General features: G+C 48.7%; 1 protein-coding gene across 1 annotated transcript in view; it reads left to right on the forward strand.

The window, feature by feature from the left end:
- The window catches only part of LOC119097250 (dynein regulatory complex protein 9), an 86,615-nt gene that overhangs the window by 27,764 nt on the left and 37,467 nt on the right, over positions 1-21,384 (forward strand). Inside the window, exon 3 of the mRNA XM_037220299.1 lies at positions 16,099-16,329. Within this exon, the coding sequence (XP_037076194.1) occupies positions 16,099-16,329 (231 nt within the window). The remainder of the gene's footprint in view (positions 1-16,098; positions 16,330-21,384) is intronic.

A 21,384-nucleotide genomic window follows, 5' to 3' on the forward strand; every position in this document is an offset into this window, starting at 1 on the left:
AAGACAAACCATGCCTGTTACCGAAGGCAATTCTTTGGGGCTTAGGAATCGCTCATCCTGATGCGACTACAAAGAGTTAGACGAGTGAACGCATCGCTGAGAGGGCCTCCTATACACTTCGGCAATTAAACATAAGATCATGACCAATTCACTTGACCTTGGTTCAGGTATGAAGCCTACGCCAAGGTCAAAACCAAACTTTTAGCATAGAACATGTTCGATGAAGTTGTTGCTGACAACCGCTCTCAAAATTTTGATGCAGGAACGTCAATACATCTTATTTGGACTTCGTGAAGGTCAGAGGAGGGCGCTGAACCAAAATGATCCCGTTCAGCCGCTTGATGCTTGCATCATGCCCCTAGCGCAATGTTCACGACCATTCGACTTAAAAACAAAAACGGTCTTGTACCATTATGATGACCGTGATAATCATAAGGTCATATAAGACCACTTATCTGAAGAGAACACTTGTGACCTTTTCCCTACAAGAGGTATCTGGGCTAAAGGTGGTCGCATGAGGTCTGAGGGCACCTCGGCCACCGACATTGATTTTAACACTGTCCGACCTTATTCGATTCATAGGAAATGACTTAGGTACTTAAAATTGGACACAAGTGAGCGCAAACACAGACCTACCTACTCTGCGAATTCGGTATATCAAATCATCTTACTTTTTGATATATCAGGGAGTAAAATTGCCCCACCCCCCAGTGTCGCATTCAACCAGTCGCCCTGACAAGAGTTGACACTACTGAGTATAAATGGGGTATGATCGCGTAAGTAATGTACAAAAAGTGTGCTAGAACTTGAGTATGACGTGTCGTTACATAATGTTGTTCTCGCTGCCATGCTGTCACTGCCTGTTGCTGACAACGAGGACCCAGCCTAGCCCAAGGGTAAGTCCCGACCTCGCACGACCCCAACCTACTTATCCTAACCCTACTTCGTCCATGAGTTCGCCGCGCACTGTAGTGCCGAGGGCCGCAGTACCACGCCCAGCAGCGTCAGTTTGTCTTACACGGCAGGTAACGAAGGCTACGCAGGCAACGCCCAGGGCACCTACATCCTCATTAGTCATCATCAGGTCATCAACATCACCATTGTCTCACACGGCAGACAACGAAGGCAGACAACGCCTAGGTCACCTACGTCCGCGGATGGGGGCGGGGCGGGGGGGGAGCGGAACCAAGCACCCAGGCCCAGCTACTCAGGCACTACCCAGCTCGTCCAGCCAGCCGGCGTGCACGGCGACATTGGCCACTCCTCCCTGGACATTGCACTCGTGCGGCGTCTCGGCCCATATGTCCCACACGACGTACTTTTATACCCGTCACGGACACGTGCACTGATGCACAAACTACGTGCATCGTTAGTTCGGTGCAACTCAATAATAACTGAAAATAACAGAGAAGGACTTTCCGCATCATGCTTTGACGCAAAGTATTACTCTGTAGTTGTTTTATCCCATACTTACGTAAAATAGAGATTACGCATTGAAACATCGACCAATAACAATATAATTCAGCGACTGACGGCTCTGACTTCCACATTTCCATTCTTTTCACGAGAAAACCTATCTCTGCGGAGCTCTGGCATACCACTTGCAAACCCAGCTTTGCATGCACATACACACAACAGTCTCACCATGAGAATGTGAGAGCGATTGGCAGACCGAGCGACCCCGCCCTCCACAACGACTCGTATAAAAGACAACGGGGCCGGGAACATAGCATCAGTCACCCACCGGAGCACACTGAGAGCACCATGCAGGTGAGGTCAGCTGAGAGGTGAAGACAACACATCATTGCATGTTCCATTATGAAAGGTGCAGGCCAAGATCAGGATGGTTGCCATCTATACTGCTTAAAGAGCATGTCATAAAGTGCGGTATGTCATTTCAGATCTTCGTTCTCGCCTCTGTTCTGTCGGTGGCGGCGGCCCAAAGCTACGGCAAGGCACCCGTCCCACGCTACGCTTCGGCTGAAGCGCCACGCTACGCTCCTGCTCCGGCGCCAAGCCACGTCCCGGCTCCGTCGTACGGCCAGGCGCCTTCCTACGCCTCGTCGTACCAGGAGCCGCGCTACTACGCCCAGCCGTACCAGTTTGCGTACGCCGTCAACGACCATTACAGCGGATCAGTGTTCTCCCAGAACGAGAACAGCGACACCAAGATCGTACAGGGCTACTTCTCGGTCAACCTGCCCGACGGCCGAGTCCAGCACGTCAAGTACACGGCTGACAACCAGGGCTACGGCGGCTACAACGCCGACGTCACCTACGACGGCGAGGCCCAGTACCCCGAGCGGGCCGGCTACGCCCCAGCCCGCTCCTACGTTCCCGCCGCTCCCTCTTACAAGTCTCCCCCTGCTTACCAACCGGTTCGCTCCTATCAGCCTGCCCCCTCTTACAAACCAGCTCCCTCTTACCGGCCTGCTGCTCCCTCTTACACACCTGGTCGTTCTTACCGGCCTACTGCTGTCTCTTTCAAGCCCGCTCAGTCTTACGGAGCTCCTTCCCAATCGTATTAACAAGAGTCCACGACTCAGTTAAGTGTGCGTTCATATCTTATTGTTTTCTCGTTTAAATGTGTGTTCTACGTCTTTGGTGCAATGCATTGCATAAAATAAACTGTTCGTACTTTAAAAATCAATTATATGAAACAAACCAAGCAACTCGGACCGGGGAACAAAACATCGTCGCAGCTAGGTTGCACATGCCGATCAGGAGGAAAGCGACTGAAAAAACACCTCCATAACACTCGTGATGTATGATACTGAGGCAGTGGTGAACTGCTCCTAGCACGCTGGCCGACATTGTGTTAAATCTTTAACACCGGATTTCTGAGGCAAAGAACAAAATACCATCCAATTGTTGAAGGGAGGCATGTCACTATCTCCAGCTATGGTTGAATCCGAGCCCTGGATCACTCCAGTTGTAATAAAGCGATGATATAACAGATCATTACAGTTGGGGCAAACAGCATATCAGCAATAACATTTCAAATGTTGGTTTTTTGTTAAGAGCTGGAAAGATGCCTTGTAAACCAATAATTTTCACTTGCTTTCGGGACAAATCCGAACACTTTTGGCAAAGATCTCAAATTCATACGACATAGTTACCATTCCGAATGATACCTTCCACAAAACGATTTACAGAAAACGATGGCAATCACGGTAGCATTTTCTACGCGTGGTACAGCTTGCTGCAATCAATACCATGTCGATCCGAAGTTTCCTATCAATCACATATTGCGGATGAATATCTTCGTCCCGTAAAGCCGCCTGAGTGTTTTAGTTTCCCACACCAGACCAAATGATACATTTATAATAAAAACGGCACACACCAATAAACAGGAAAAATCGTTAAACGGTTCTCATGACCGTCAACTACGTGGGCAAAGAGATGCTCAATCTTACAACTTGTAGCCCGTAACTTTGAGCGTTCTTGATAACCTAAAGAAAGGCCCTCAGCTCTGGTATTTCGGTTTTCTGAGATCGAAATGCTTATGCTGAACAATCGAGATAGCAGGAGGAGTTGGCACTGGTGTACTCATCTGTTGACGAAGCACAGCTGAAAATACCCAGTACCGCCAATGTCATCTTGTTTAGCATCACAACATATTTTAAACAGTACCTGTTGGCATACGAAAGGCCATTAACTCAGTATGACGGCACTGCAATCATATCTAAGCATGCACATATGCCGGCCGTGGCATGCTATTTCCGTATTGTGTCTACTACGACGCGCTACGTGGTCAACATGGTCGACCACTGAAATGTGTGTGCACTTTCTGCACATGAAACGGCAAAATCAAGACGCCAGCTCAAAATAAGCATCCGGGGCAGGTTTTCGACACAATGCGCAGTGCACTTTTAACAGAGGACATAAGTGGACCGTGCGAGTGAACATCGTGCAGAGGTGGTTCAAGAGCGTGACGGTCGGGGGAGGTGGATCCAGAGGGTGAGCATCGTTGGTAGGTGGACCTAGCGCGCAGAGACTGTAGGAGCCGGATCATGTAGTGTTACGTAGAAAAGTGCCGGTTTTAATTAGCACATTAGCTATAGGAAACACAAATGCGAGGAGAGCACGCTGGATGCAATATATTCCGCCATCGACAAGATGGTAACCACCAGTTACCGGAGGTTTACTCAAATAGTGCACGTTGTTTGAGCAACAGCTCATTACACAATTGGTGTTTACGTCAGTGCTAAGCTTGTCTCCCGGAAGATATCCTACAGATACGTTCAGTCTACATTAAAAGAGGACTACGCACATGAAGTAGATTGTTTTTATCAAATCGTTTCATTCAAGGGAAAAACCGTGGAATAATTGCAAACTTGGCGGAACTAGTTAGGAGGGCAGAACAAGTGAGAAAAGTAGACCTACCATAATGCTGAAAAACTCAGCAAGCCAAAATTAAAAGCATTCCCCGGGTGTTCTATCATTTGTGACGAGACCTTAAGATCAGAGAAGACCTAAGATGCACCAGGATGTGTATCCCTTTTAGAGTCTACCACCTCTAAAGAATGCTTAAAAAACATGGCCACCATAATAACATATAAGAGAGACAAATATCACCACCTATCTTGAATATTTTGCACAAAACTCTTCACCTCTCCAAAGCTCTATCACACAACACACCCAGCTCTGCATGCACGTACACACGGCGGCCCCACCATGACAATGCGAAGGCGATTAGCAGCACGAGCGACCCCGCCCTCCACAACGGCTCGTATATAAGCCCACCGGGCCAGGAACACAGCGTCAGTCACTCACCGGATCACACCAAGAGCACCATGAAGGTGAGGTCAACTGAGAGGTGAAGACAACACAGCACTGCGTGTTTGATTATACGAGATTAAGTCCAATATCAGAGTGGTCTTCATTTGTACTATCAAGAGCGTGTTACACGGTACGTTATATCATTTCAGATCTTCATTTTCGCCGCTGTTCTGTCGGTGGCTGCGGCCCAAAGCTACGGCAAGGCACCCGCCCCACGCTACGCTTCGGCTCTGGCGCCACACTTCGCTCCTGCTCCGGCGCCAAGCCACGCACCGGCTCCGTCGTACGGCCGGGAGCCTTCCCACGCCCCGTCGTACCAGGAGCCGGGCTACTACGCCCAGCCGTACCAGTTTGCGTACGCCGTCAACGACCACTACAGCGGCTCAGTGTTCTCCCAGAACGAGAACAGCGACACCAAGATCGTACAGGGCTACTACTCGGTCAACCTGCCCGACGGACGGGTTCAGCACGTCAAGTACACGGCTGACAACCAGGGTTACGGCGGCTACAACGCCGAGGTCACCTACGACGGCGAGGCCCAGTACCCCGAGCCGGCTAGCTACGCCCCAGCCCGCTCCTACGCCCCTGCCGCTCCCTCTTACAAGGCTCCTCCTGCTTACCAACCGGTTCGCTCCTATCAGCCTGCCCCCTCTTACAGACCAGCTCCCTCTTACCGGCCTGCTGCTCCCTCTTACACACCTGCTCGTTCTTATCGGCCTACTGCTGCCTCTCACAAGCCCGCTCAGTCTTTCGGAGCTCCTTCCCAATCGTATTAGCAAGAGTCCACAACTTAGCTAAGTGTGTGTTCATATCTTATTGTTTTCTCGTTTAAAGGTGTGTTCTGCGTCTTTGGTGTAATGCATTGCATAAAATAAACTGTTCGTACTTTAAAAATCAATTATATGAAACAAACCAGGCAACTCGGACCGGGGAACAAACAGCTTTCAAACAGCAAACAGCAAAAAGCTTTCATACCATCTATCGCACACTATTTTTGCTAGCACAACACACACGTTGGGAAACGCAAAGCAAATGAAAATGATTGTTTCACAGTGGAGAGGGAGTCCAGTGTCATTGATCTCTTCGGAGTGTCCACTCCAACTAAAAAGACAGCGCAACTCGTAGGATTTTGAGGAAACTTGCGTTGCTGACTTAATGGGACACGCCTGATTTAACTATGAGCGAAAGCAAGAACAAGATGTCATACTCCATGCCAACCATGGATCTACTGGCCGGCCTTAAAACCCAATTGCACGAGCGCACTTTTCCCTCTCTCGTATTTGCCATTAGTGTACCACTAAAGACTTGAATGGCATTCGGCCAATCTTGGGCTTGGGCCCGCGTCCGCAGTGGGCGCGTCGCACACCGACAGTGCAATAATCCGGTGCGCGAGTGAAAATAGAAATACGGGCCCACAGTTATCTATTGACCAACGCTTTCACATTAATGATGCCGACATGTTACGTTTTATGTTACACTGGGGATTGTCTTATTCGTATCATATTCGGGTTTTACGTCAACTGTACAGCAAACTGTAACAGCTGAGAATTGACCACCGGGTAGCCAGTCCGGCCAGAGAAAGGCACTTTTTCATGTCGTGCCATATTTCAGATACCCGTAATGTGACCGGGCATACCTCTGTAGGCATATGGAACTGACCTTTAAGAAGTGAGGGACCAACAAAAGCACACACTTGGTGACTCAAGCCCAGCATTACTGGATTACAATGCCAAGCCTCGGTCATAATGCAGGCCATTATGACTGCGAGTAACACAGCATTACAGGCGAGTGCCGCGAAAATGTCTGTACGTCTATTGGCACAGCAGCACATGTTCAGTACGTCTATTGGCACAGCAGCACATGTTCATTCCCTGCATTGCCGCTTCGTCCGACATCGACATGGACAAAGTACTTCCAGCATTTTGCACCCAGTACATAAAAATTCTACGTCATATTGTGGTTCATTATAAACTAGCAGCAAATAAAGAGCCCGTGCAATTAACGGCTCCCACCAACATTACAACTAATCAGTGATAACTACGACCTCACCACCTTAATATCTTCGGCGGAACACCTGATTACTCCAGAGCTCTGGCATACGACATGCACACCCTACATACACATATACACGACGACCCCACCATGGGAATGCAAGGGTTATCAGCAGCACGAGCGGCCCCGCCCTTCACAACGGCTCGTGAACACCACGTGGGCGATGAGAGAAATGAGTCACCCACCGGACCACACTAAGAACACCATGAAGGTGTGACCAGCTGAGAGGCCAAGACAACACAGTACTGCATGCCTGATCATGAAATATGCAGCCCAATATCAAGGTAATTACCATTTGCACTGCTTTAAGGGAATGCCATACATTTCGCCATCTCATTTCAGATCTTTGTTCTCGCCGCTGTTCTGTCGGTGGCCGCGGCCCAAAGCTACAGCCAGGCACCCGCCTCACGCCACGCTCCTGCTCCGGCGCAAAGCCACTCCCCAGATTCGCCGTAGGGCCGGGTGCCTTCCTACGCCTCGTCGTACCAGGAGACGCTGTACTACGCCCAGCCGTACCAGTTTGCGTACGCCGTCAACGACCATTACAGCGGCTCAGTGTTCTCCCAAAACGAGCACAGCGATACCAAAGTTGTACAGGGCTACTATTCGGTTAACCTGCCCGAGGGTCCGGTCCAGCACGTAATCTATTCTGCTGACAACCAGGGCTACGGCGGCTACAACGCCGAGGTCACCTACGACGGGGGTGCCCAGCATCCCCAGCAGGGCAGCTACGCCCCAGCCCGATCATACGCTTCTGCCCCTCCCTCTTACAAGGCTGCATCCTCTTACCAGCCGGCGCGCCCTTTCCAGCCAACTCCCTCTTATGAACCTGCTCGTTCCTACAATTCCGCTCCCTCTTGCACGCCTACTGCTCCCTCTTACAAGCCCACTGTATCTTACGGAGCTCCTTCCCAGTCGTATTAGGAAGCATCGAAAGAAGAGGAAAGTGGTCGTAACAAATTGTTTCCTCGTTTGTGTGCATTCTACGCCTATTGTGCAAGACATCAAATAGTAATGTACTGTTACGTACGTGATTTAGCAACTAAATGAAGAAAGGAGGCAGCTCGGACCGACTGACAAATAACTCGCCGTATTCAGGTCGCTTTACAGAAAGAACAGCAACCGAAGGGATCGCAAAGGCTTAACGAGCACGCGTTTACGGTGCACTTCTCGTGAAGCACTGTCCCGAAAAAGTCACGCGAACGTTGCTCTGCGGCTAACATACGCACAATGATACAGAAGTAACTCCCTGTGGTTGAACGTTGTGCCTGACATTTTCATCTCTGTATTCCGTGATGATTCCATCACATCCAACGGGAATCTTAAAAGAGGTGGTGTAGATGAATGACATGGCGGCATTTGTTGTAAGCCATTCTGATTTTGGGGCAATATCGCGGGCACAAGCCACTTTAAACTAAATTTGTTGCTGTTACGTTCTTCCGCGATTAGGTTGATCATAGCTCAGGGTCCAATCATGCCTTCATGAGCGGAGTTCAAAGAAATCCTTCTATACTATTACTGTTGATATACCTGCTTCCTTGGACCCTCACTATGGTCTCCACGCGAAGGCTTTGCACAATTAATGGAGTTTAATGGGAAATAGTTTTGTTCACAGCCGGTGTCATGGAAAAGCACAAATCAGTTCATAACAGCCCAGTATCTAACTATCAGTGGCGATAACTATATGCGCCGCATGTGAACAAGTTTGCTGTAAACAAGATTAAAACAAGCACCTGCATTTGAAAGCGCAAAACAGCTTATAACCAGCACGAAGATGTTTGACCGCATCATGTGTTTCCATAATGACTTCTGACTGGGCAACATTCCGCACCAAACTTTGTGCACCTGTACGGAATTAAATAGCCTAACTTTTGGTATGAGACAAATAAGTACGCCTTGTTAGGTCACTGATCTATTGAAAGGCAAATCATGCCTCTCAGCAAATGCAAATCCTTGGGACTAACTTGGGATCTACATCTGCTGAGCTCTGGCATACCACTTGCAAACCCATCTTTGCATGCACATACACACAACAGTCTCACCATGAGAATGTGAGAGCGATTGGCAGACCGAGCGACCCCGCCCTCCACAACGTCTCGTATATAAGACCGCGGGGCCGGGAACATAGCATCAGTCACCCACCGAAACACACCGAGGGCACCATGCAGGTGAGGTCAGCTGAGAGGTGAAGACAGCACATCACTGCATGTTTGATTATGAAAGGTGTAGTCCAAGATCAAGATGGTTGCCATTTGTACTGCTTAAAGAGCATGTCATAAAACACTGTATGTCATTTCAGATCTTCGTTCTTGCCGCTGTTCTGTCGGTGGCTGCGGCTCAAAGCTACGGCCAGGCACCCGCCCCACGCTACGCTCCTGCTCCGGCGCCAAGCCACGCACCGGCTCCGTCGTACGGCCGGGCGCCTTCCTATGCCCCGTCGTACCGGGAGCCCCGTTACTACGCCCAGCCGTACCAGTTTGCGTACGCCGTCAATGACCATTACAGCGGATCAGTGTTCTCCCAGAACGAGAACAGCGATACCAAGATCGTACAGGGCTACTACTCGGTCAACCTGCCCGACGGCCGAGTCCAGCACGTCAAGTACACGGCCGACAACCAGGGCTACGGCGGCTACAACGCCGAGGTCACCTACGACGGCGAGGCCCAGTACCCCGAGCGGGCCAGCTATGCCCCAGCCCGCTCTTACGCTCCTGCCGCTCCCTCTTACAAGGCTCCTCCTGCTTACCAACCGGTTCGCTCCTATCAGCCTGCCCCCTCTTACAAACCAGCTCCCTCTTACCGGCCTGCTGCTCCCTCTTACACACCTGCTCGTTCTCACCGGCCTACTGCTGCCTCTTTCAAGCCCGCTCGGTCTTACGGAGCTCCCTCCCAATCGTATTAGCAAGAGTCCACAACTCACTTAAGTGTGCACTCATATCTTCTTGTTTTCTCGTTTAAATGTGTGTTCTACGTCTTTGGTGTAATGCATTGCATAAAATAAACTGTTCGTACTTTAAAAATCAATTGTATGAAACAAACCAAGCAACTCGGACCGGGGAACAAAACATCGTCGCAGTAAGGTTGCACATAGCGGGCAGGAGGATAGCGACTGAACAAACGCCTCCCTAACACTCGTGATGTATGATCCTGAGGCAGTGGTGAACTGCGCCTAACACGCTGGCCGACATTGTGTTAAATCTTTAACACCGGATTTCTGAGGCAAAGAACAAAATACCATCAGATTGTTGAAGTGAGGCATGTCACTATCTCCAGTTATGGTTGGATCCGAGCCCTGGATCACTCCAGTCGTAATACAGCCATGATATAACAGATAATTACAGTTGGGGCAAACAGCATATCAGCAATAACATTTCAAATGTTGGTTTTTTGTAAAGAGTTGGAAAGATGCCTTGTAAACCAATAATTTTCGCTTGCTTTCGGGGTAAATCCGAACACTTTTGGCAGAGCTCTCAAATCATACGACATGGTTACCATTCCGAATGCTACCTTCCAAAAAACGATTTACAGAATACCATGGCAATCACGGTAACATTTTCTTCGCATGGTACAGCTTGCTGCAATCAATACCATGTCGGCCCGAAGTTTTCTATCAGTCGCATATTACGGATGAATATATTCGTCCCGTAAAGCCGCCTGAGTGTTTCAGTTTTCCACACCGGACCAAATGGTGCAGTTATAATAAAGACAGCACACACCAATAAACAGGAAAAATCGTTACACGGTTCTCATGACCGTCGACTATGTGGGCAAAGAGATGCTCAATCTTACAACTAGGAGCCCGTGACTTTGAGCGCTCTTGATAACATATGGAAAGGCCCTCAGCTCTGGTATATCGGTATTCTGAGATCAAAATGCTTATGCTGAACAATCGAGATAGCAGGAGGAGTTGGCACTGGTGTACTCATCTGTTGACGAATCACAGCTGAAAATACCCAGTACCGTCAGTGTCATCTTGTTTGACATCACAACATATTTTAAACAGTACCTGTTGGCATACGAAAGGCCATTAACTCAGTATGACGGCACTGAAATCATACCTAAACATGCACATACGCCGGCCGTGGCATGCTATTTCCGGATTGTGTCTACTACGATGCGCTACGTGGTCAACATGGTCGACCACTGAAATGTGTGCACTTTCTGCAGATGAAAAGGTAAAATCAAGACGCCAGCTCAAAATAAGCATCCGGGGCAGGTTTTCGACACAATGCACAGTGCACTTTTAACAGAGGGCGTAAGTGGACCATGCGAGTGAACATCGTGCAGAGGTGGTTCAAGAGCGTGAAGGTCGGGGGAGGTGGATCCAGAGGGTGAACATCGTTGGTAGGTGAGCCTAGCGCGCAGAGACTGTAGGAGTCGGATCATGTAGTGTTACGTAGAAAAGCGCCGGTTTTAACTAGCACATTAGCTATAGGAAACACAAATGCGAGGAGAGCACGCTGGATGCAATATATTACGCCATCGACAAGATGGTAACCACCAGTTACCGGAGGTTTACTCAGATAGTGCACGTTGTTTGAGCAACAGCTCATTACATAATTGGTGTATACGTCAGTGCTAAGCTTGTCTCCCGCGAGATATCCTACAGATACGTTAAGTCTACGTTAAAAGAGGACTACGCACATGAAGTAGATTTTTATCAAATCGTTTCATTCAAGGGAAAAACCGTGGAATAAATGCGAACTCTGCGGAACTAGTTGGGAAGGCAGAACAAGTGAGGAAAATAGACCTACTGTAATGCTGTAAAACTCACCAATCCAAAATTCAAAGCATTCCCAGGGTGTTATATCATTTGTGACGAGACCTTAAGATAAGACCTAAGATGCACCAGAATGTGTAACGCTTTTAGAGTCTACCACCTTTAAAGGATGCTTCGAAAACATGACAACCATAATAACATATAAGAGAGACAATGTTACCACCTATCCTGAATGTTTTGCACGAAACTCTTCACCTCTCCCAAGCTCTATCACGCAACATAACCAGCTCTGCATGCACGTACACACGGCGTCCCCACCATGACAATGCGAAGGCGATTAGCAGCACGAGCGACCCCGCCCTCCACAACGGCTCGTATATAAGCCCACCGGGCCAGGAACAAAGCGTCAGTCACTCACCGGATCACACCAAGAGCACCATGAAGGTGAGGTCAACTGAGAGGTGAAGACAACACAGCACTGCGTGTTTGATTATACGAAATAAAGTCCAATATCAGGGTGGTCTTCATTTATACTATCAAGAGCGTGTTACATGGTACGTTATATCATTTCAGATCTTCGTTCTCGCCGCTGTCCTGTCGGTGGCTGCGGCCCAAAGCTACGGCCAGGCACCCGCCCCACGCTACGCTTCGGCTCCGGCGCCACGCTTCGCTCCTGCTCCGGCGCCAAGCCACGCACCGGCTCCGTCGTACGCCCGGACGCCCTCCTACGCCCCGTCGTACCAGGAACCGCAGAACTACGCCCAGCCGTACCAGTTTGCGTACGCCGTCAATGACCATTACAGCGGATCAGTGTTCTCCCAGAACGAGAACAGCGATACCAAGATCGTACAGGGCTACTACTCGGTCAACCTGCCCGACGGCCGGGTTCAGCACGTCAAGTACACGGGTGACATCCAGGGCTACGGCGGCTACAACGCCGAGGTCACCTACGACGGCGAGGCCCAGTACCCCGAGCGGGCCAGCTACGCCCCAGCCAGCTCCTACGCTCCTGCCGCTCCCTCTTACAAGGCTCCTCCTGCTTACCAACCGGTTCGCTCCTATCAGCCTGCCCCCTCTTACAGACCAGCTCCCTCTTACCGGCCTGCTGCTCCCTCTTACACACCTGCTCGTTCTTATCGGCCTACTGCTGCCTCTCACAAGCCCGCTCAGTCTTTCGGAGCTCCTTCCCAATCGTATTAGGAGGAGTCCACAACTTAGCTAAGTGTGTGTTCATATCTTATTGTTTTCTCGTTTAAATGTGTGTTCTGCGTCTTTGGTGTAATGCATTGCATAAAATAAACTGTTCGTACTTTAAAAATCAATTATATGAAACAAACCAAGCAACTCGGACCGGGGAACAAACAGCTTTCAAACAGCAAACAGCAAAAAGCTTTCATACCATCTATCGCACACTATTTTTGCTAGCATAACACACACGTTGGGAAACGCAAAGCAAATGAAAATGATTGTTTCATAGTGGAGAGGGAGTCCAGTGTCATTGATCTCTTCGGAGTGTCCACTCCAACTAAAAAGTCAGAGCAACTCGAAGGATTTTGAGGAAACTTGCGTTGCTGACTAAATGGGACACGCTTGATTTAACTGTGAGCGAAAGCAAGAACAAGATGTCATACTCCATGCCAACCATGGATCTACTGGCTGGCTTTGAAACACATTTGTACGAGCGCACTTTTCTCGCTCCCGTATTTGCCATTAGTGTAGCACTAAACACTTGAATGGCATTCGGTCAATCTTGGACTTGGGCCCGCCTCCGCAATGGGCGCGTCGCATACCAACAGTGCAATAATCCGGTGCGCGAGTGAAAAGAGAAATACAAGCCCACAGTTATCTATTGACCAATGCTTTTACATTAATGATTCTGACATGTTGCGTTTCATGTTACATTGGGGATTGTCTGCTTCGTATCATATTCGGGTCTTACGTCAACTGTACAGCGAACTGTAACAGCTGGGAATGGAACACCCGGTAGCCCGTCCGGCCAGAGAAAGGCACTTTTTCATGCCGTGCCATATTTCAGATAACCGTATTGTGACCGGGCATACCTCTGTGGGCATCCGGAACTGACCTTTAAGAAGCGAGGGACCAACAAAAGCACCCACTTGGTGACTCAATGACTCAAGCCCAGCGTTACTGGATTACAATGCCAAGCCTCGGTCATAGTGCGAGCCATTATGACTGCGATTAACACAGCTTTACAGGTAAGTGCCACAAAAATGTCTGTACGTCTATTGGCACAGCAGCACATGTTCATTACCTGCATTGCCGCTTCGTCCGACATCGACATGGACAAAGTACTCACAGCATTTTGCATCCAGTCCATACAAATTCTACGTCATTTTTTGGTTCATTATAAACTGGCAACAAATAAAGAGCCCGTGCAATTAACGACGTGCGTGCAATTATGAAATCATTTACGATTAACGTGCAATTATGAAATCATTTCTTCATATTTGTCTGGCAGAACTCAATGTGTAAAAATCATGAATTGTCTATCAACAATCAAAAACGTAACAATGGGGGTACTCCAAGGATCCATGCTCGGCCCAATCCTCTTTTTAATGTACATAAATGACTTCCCTAAATTAAGCAGCAACATGATTTGTCTGTCTTACGCTGATGGTACTGCGATTGTTTTCAAAAATAAAAGTATTGTCGAACTTCAAAACAATTTCAATACGCTTTTGCTTCTAAGGACTTCTTGGTTTACTGCTAATTTTCTCCCCCTGAACGTATCAAAAACATTCACACGGCATTACACAACCCTTTCTTCGCATTTCCGACTAAATGTGCAAATCGATAATTCACCTATTGAAGAGAAAAAAGAAATTAAATACCTTGGTGTAATCATTGACAAATATCTTAAGTATACAAGCCACACTAATTTTGTTGCAGGCATAGTAAGTAGAAATATTGGAATAATAAGTAGGGTTAGGTACTTTATTGATAAAACAACGTCACATCTACTCTATAACACTTTGATTCTTCCTTATCTAAATTGCTGCTGCTTGGTTTGGGGCATAAATTATGCTCCTCAACTAGATCGGTTGGTAATTTTGCAAAAAAGGGCTGTGCGTCTTATAGAAAGTGTATATCCTCCACAAAGCCCAGAGCCAATCTTTAAACGATACAAAATTTTGAAACTATCGGATATTGCTAAATCTCAAATGCTAGTTGTGATGCACAAATTTTTAACTTCACAGCCCCCTGCATCATTTGATTTAATTTACAATCTCTATGAATCTAATGACATGGATATGAGGCGAGCAAAACATTTAGACCAACCTTTCTCTTATCGTAATTATAGACTATTTACAGCATCTTGCCTTGGCTCTATGCTGTGGAACGAGCTGTGGAATCATTGTTTCATATTTTCCAAGAATAGCTAATATCCCTGTATCAAAAACCATCGCTAAGAACATCATCCGCAAGCATTTCGTGAACACATATTAACGTAACCAACATATTTGAAGACATTGCCATCCTTGTGCTGTACATATCCAACACACTTCATATTTGACCTCGTCCATGTTTCATAATCAATTTCTGATATAAAGTCCTCCACATATACCCAAACTCACGGCGCTGGCTCCGGGAGTTCTCCCAGCAACAAGCTCTGCTTAGCTGGGTGAAATCCCTGGACATCCAGCTCAAAACCCAGCACAAAAATGACCAGGTAATTGCCCCCTCCGACTTGTGTGACTGTATAGCCCTTACTAACGCGGTGAGTTGAGTGGTTGTAGATTATTGGGCGGTTATAGCGGGCTGTCATTAGCTGACTTTGGCTAATGACTTCTTTAAGCCTTTTCATCTATGATTTTTCCCTACCTATCACATAACACAATTCCTTCGGGTCTGCTCCACCTCTTCGCCTGTTTTTTTACGTTTGTTTCATCTTCCTAGCTGGGAGTGCCGCGACTTGATTTTATGTTTTCTGGTGTTAACGTACGGTTCACTGCGTCGCTGGGATTGAGGGAGGGGCACTCCTGGTTACCTGTTTTTGGGTAACGGCGTAGAAAAAAAAGACTCCCACTAACATTACAACTAATCAGTGCTAACCACTACCTCACCACCTCAATATCTTCGGCGGAACACCTGATTACTCCAGAGCTCTGGCATACGACATGCACACCCTACATGCACGTATACACGACGGCCCCACCATGGGAATGCAAGGGTTATTAGCAGCACGAGTGGCCCCGCCCCCCACAACGGCTCGTGAAGACCACGTGGGCGATGAGAAAAATCAGTCACCCACCGGACCACACTAAGAACACCATGAAGGTGGGACCAGCTGAGAGACCAAGACTACACGGCACTGCATGCCTGATCATGAAATGTGCAGCCCAATATCAAGGTGATTGCCATTTGCACTGCTTTAAGAGTATGCCATGCATTTCGCTACCTCATTTCAGATCTTTGTTGTCGCCGCTGTTCTGTCGGTGGCCGCGGCCCAAAGCTACAGCCAGGCACCCGCCTCACGCCACGCTCCTGCTCCGGCGCAAAGCCACGCCCCTGATCCGCCGTAGGGCCGGGCGCCTTCCTACGCATCGTCGTACCAGAAGACGCGGTACTACGCCCAGCCGTACCAGTTTGCGTGCGCCGCCAACGACCATTACAGCGGCTCAGTGTTCTCCCAAAACGAGCACAGCGGCACCAAAGTTGTACAGCGCTACTACTCGGTTAACCTGCCCGACGGCCGGGTCCAGCACGTGAACTATTCTGCTGACAACCAGGGCTACGGCGGCTACAACGCCGAGGTGACCTACGACGGGGATGCCCAGCATCCCCAGCAGGGCAGCTACGCCCCAGCCCGATCATACGCTCCTGCCCCTCCCTCTTACAAGGCTGCTTTCTCTTACCAGCCGGCCCGGCCATTCCAGCCAACTCCCTCTTTTAAACCTGCTCGTTCCTACAATTCCGCTCCCTCTTGCACGCCTACTGCTCCCTCTTACAAGCCCACTGTATCTTACGGAGCTCCTTCCCAGTCGTATTAGGAAGCATCGAAAGAAGAGGAAAGTGGTCGTAACATATTGTTCCCCCGTTTGTGTGTATTCTACACCTATTGTGCAAGGCATCAAATAGTAAATATACTGTTACGTACGTGATTTAGCAACTTAATGAAGAAAGGAGGCAGCTCGGATCGGCTGACAAATAACTCGCCGTATTCAGGTCGCTTTCCAGAAATGACAACAACCGAAGAGATTGCAAAGGCTTAACGAGCACGCATTTACGGTACACTTATCTTGAAGTGCTGTCCCGAAAAAGCCACGCGAACGTTGCTCTGCGGCGGACATGCGGACAACGATGCAGAAGTAATTCACTATGGTTGAACGATGTGCCTGACATTTTCATCTCTGTATTCCGTGATGATTCCATCACATCCAACGGGAATCTTAAAAGAGGTGGTGTAGATGAATGACATGGCGGCATTTGTTGTAGACCATTCTGATTTTGGGGCAATATCGCGGTGCACAAGCCACTTTAAACTAAATTTGTTTCTGTTACGTTCTTCCACGATTAGGTTGACCATAGCTCAGGGTATAATTATGCCTTCATGAGCGGAGTTCAAAGAATTCCTTCTATACTATTACTGTTGACGTACCTGCTTCCTTGGACCCTCACTATGGTCTCCACGCAAAGGCTTTGCACAATTAATGGAGTTTAATGGGAAATAGTTTTGTTCACAGCCGGTGTCATGGAAAAGCACAAATCAGTTCATAACAGCCCAGTATCTATCAGTGGCGGTAACTACATGCGCCACATGAGAATGAGTTTGCGGCAAACAAGGTTAAAACAAGCACCAGCATTTGAAAGCGCAAAACAACTTCTAACCAACACGAAGATGTTTGACTGAAACATGTGTTTCCAGAATGACTTCTGGTTGGGCAACATTCCGCACCAAACTTTGTGCACCTGTACGGAATTAAATAGCATAACTTTTGGTATGAGACAAATAAGTACGCCTTGTTAGGTCACTGATCTATTGAAAGGCAAATCATGCCTGTCAGCGAATGCAAATCCTTGGGACTAACTTGGGATCTATCTCTGGGGAGCTCTGGCATACCGCTTACAAACCCAGCTTTGCATGCACATCCACACATCAGTCTCACCATGAGAATGTGGGAGCGATTGGCAGACCGAGCGACTCCGCCCTCCACAACGACTCGTATATAAGACCGCGGGGCCGGGAACATAGCATCAGTCACCCACCGAAACACACCGAGGGCACCATGCAGGTGAGGTCAGCTGAGAGGTGAAGACAGCACATCACTGCATGTTTGATTATGAAAGGTGCAGTCCAAGATCAGGATGGTTGCCATTTGTACTGCTTAAAGAGCATGTCATAAAACACTGTATGTCATTTCAGATCTTCGTTCTTGCCGCTGTTCTGTCGGTGGCTGCGGCTCAAAGCTATGGCCAGGCACCCGCCCCACGCTACGCTCCTGCTCCGGCGCCAAGCCACGCACCGGCTCCGTCGTACGGCCAGGCGCCTTCCTATGCCCCGTCGTACCGGGAGCCCCGTTACTACGCCCAGCCGTACCAGTTTGCGTACGCCGTCAATGACCATTACAGCGGATCAGCGTTCTCCCAGAACGAGAACAGCGATACCAAGATCGTACAGGGCTACTACTCGGTCAACCTGCCCGACGGCCGAGTTCAGCACGTCAAGTACACGGCCGACAACCAGGGCTACGGCGGCTACAACGCCGAGGTCACCTACGACGGCGAGGCCCAGTACCCCGAGCGGGCCAGCTACGCCCCAGCCCGCTCCTACGCTCCTGCCGCTCCCTCTTACAAGGCTCCTCCTGCTTACCAACCGGCTCGCTCCTATCAGCCTGCTACCTCTTACAAACCAGCTCTCTCTTACCGGCCTGCTGCTCCCTCTTACACACCTGCTCGTTCTTACCGGCCTACTGCTGCCTCTTTCAAGCCCGCTCGGTCTTACGGAGCTCCCCCCCAATCGTATTAGCAAGAGTCCACAACTCACTTAAGTGTGCACTCATATCTTCTTGTTTTCTCGTTTAAATGTGTGTCCTACGTCTTTGGTGTAATGCATTGCATAAAATAAACTGTTCGTACTTTAAAAATCAATTGTATGAAACAAACCAAGCAACTCGGACCGGGGAACAAAACATCGTCGCAGTAAGGTTGCACATGGCGGGCAGGGGGATAGCGACTGAACAAACGCCTCCATAACACTCGTGATGTATGATCCTGAGGCAGTGGTGAACTGCGCCTAACACGCTGGCCGACATTGTGTTAAATCTTTAACACCGGATTTCTGAGGCAAAGAACAAAATACCATCAGATTGTTGAAGTGAGGCATGTCACTATCTCCAGTTATGGTTGGATCCGAGCCCTGGATCACTCCAGTTGCAATACAGCCATGATATAACAGATAATTACAGTTGGGGCAAACAGCATATCAGCAATAACATTTCAAATTTTGGTTTTTTGTTAAGAGTTGGAAAGATGCCTTGTATACCAATAATTTTCACTTGCTTTCGGGGCAAATCCGAACACTTTTGGCAGCGATCTCAAATCATGCGACATGGTTACCATCCCGAATGCTACCTTCCATAAGACGATTTACAGAAAGCGATGGCAATCACGGTAACATTACTTACGCATGGTACAGCTTGCTGTAATCAATACCATGTCGACCCGAAGTTTCCTATCAATCACATATTGCGGATGAATATATTCGTCCCGTAAAGCCGCCTGAGTGTTTCAGTTTTCCACACCAGACCAAATGATACAGTTATGATAAAGACGGCACACACCAATAAACAGCAAAAAATCGTTACACGGTTCTCATGACCGTCGACTATGTGGGCAAAGAGGTGTTCAATTTTACAACTAGTAGCCTGTGACTTTGAGAGTTCTTGATAACATAAAGAAAGGCCCTCAGCTCTGGAATCTCGGTATTCTAAGATCAAAATTTTCATGCTGAGCAATCAAGATAGCAGGGGGAGTTGGCACTGGTGTACTCATCTGTTAATGAAGCACAGCTGAAAATACCCGGTACCGCCAATGTCATCTTGTTTAGCATCACAACATATTTTAAACAGTACCTGTTGGCATACGAAAGGCCATTAACTCAGTATGAGGGCACTGAAATCATATCTAAACATACACATATCCCGGCCGTAGCATGCTGTTTCCGCATCGTGTCTACTACGACGCGCTACGTGGTCAACATGGTCGACCACTGAAATGTGTGTGCACTTTCTGCACATGAAACGGCAAAATCAAGACGCCAGCTCAAAATAAGCATCCGGGGCAGGTTTTCGACACAATGCACAGTGCACTTTTAACAGAGGACATAAGTGGACCATGCGAGTGAACATCGTGCAGAGGTGGTTCAAGAGCGTGAAGGTCGGGGGAGATGGATCCAGAGGGTGAGCATCGTTGGTAGGTGGACCTAGCGCGCAGAGACTGTAGGAGCCGGATCATGTAGTGTTAGGTAGAAAAGTGTCGATTTTAATTAGCACATTAGCTATAGGAAACACAAATGCGAGGAGAGCACGCTGGATGCAATATATTACGCCATCGACAACAAGGTAACCACGCGTTACCGGAGGCTTACTCAAATAGTTCACGTTGTTTGAGCAACAGCTCATTACACAATTGGTGTTTACGTCAGTGCTAAGCTTATCTCCCGCGAGATATCCTACAGATACGTTAAGTCTACATTAAAAGAAGACTACGCACGTGAAGTAGATTGTTTTTATCAAATGGTTTCATTCAAGGAAAAAACCGTGGAATAATTGCGAACTTGGCAAAGCTAGGTAGGAGGGCAGAACAAGTGAGAAAAATAAACCTACCGTAATGTTGAAAAAACTCACCAAGACAAAGCTGAAAGCATTCCCAGGGTGTTCTATCATTTGTGACTAGACCACAAGATAAGACAAGACCTAAAATACACCAGGATGTGTATCACTTTTAGAGTCTTCCACCATTCAAGAATGCTTCAAAAACATGGCAACCATAATAACATATAACAGAGATAAATATTACCACCTATCTTGAATATTTCGCACGAAACTCTTCACCTCTATCACAGCTCTATCACACAACACACCCAGCTCTGCATGCACATACACACGGCGGGCCCACCATGAGAACGTGAAGGCGATTAGCAGCACGAGCGACCCCGCCCTCCACAACGCTCGTATATAAGCCCACCGGGCCAGGAACAAAGAGTCAGTCGCCCACCGAATCATAGCCAAGAGCACCATGAAGGTGAGGTCACTGAGAGGTGAAGACAACACACAGCACTGCATGTTTGATTATACGAGATTAAGTCCAATATCAGAGTGGTCTTCATTTGTACTATCAAGAGCGTGTTACACGGTACGTTATATTATTTCAGATCTTCATTCGCGCGCCGCTGTCCTGTCGGTGCTGCGGCCCAAAGCTACGGCCAGGCCCCCCCCCACGCTACGCCCAAGCTAAGACACCACGCTTCGCTCCTGCTCCGGCGCCAAACCACGCCCCGGCTCCGTTGTACGGCCGGGCGCCTTCCTACGCCAGGTCGTACCAGGAGCCGCGCTACTACGCCCAGCCGTACCAGTTTGCGTACGCCGTCAACGACCACTACAGCGGCTCAGTGTTCTCCCAGAACGAGAACAGCGATACCAAGGTCGTACAGGGCTACTACTCGGTCAACCTGCCCGACGGCCGGGTCCAGCACGTCAAGTACACGGCTGACAACCAGGGTTACGGCGGCTACAACGCCGAGGTCACCTACGACGGCGAGGCCCAGTACCCCAAGCGGGCCAGCTACGCCCCAGCCCGCTCCTACGCTC

Source organism: Pollicipes pollicipes, unplaced genomic scaffold, assembly GCF_011947565.3.
Source record: "Pollicipes pollicipes isolate AB1234 unplaced genomic scaffold, Ppol_2.1 Scaffold_4295;HRSCAF=5057_pilon_pilon_pilon, whole genome shotgun sequence".
Classification (NCBI taxonomy): domain Eukaryota; kingdom Metazoa; phylum Arthropoda; class Thecostraca; order Pollicipedomorpha; family Pollicipedidae; genus Pollicipes; species Pollicipes pollicipes.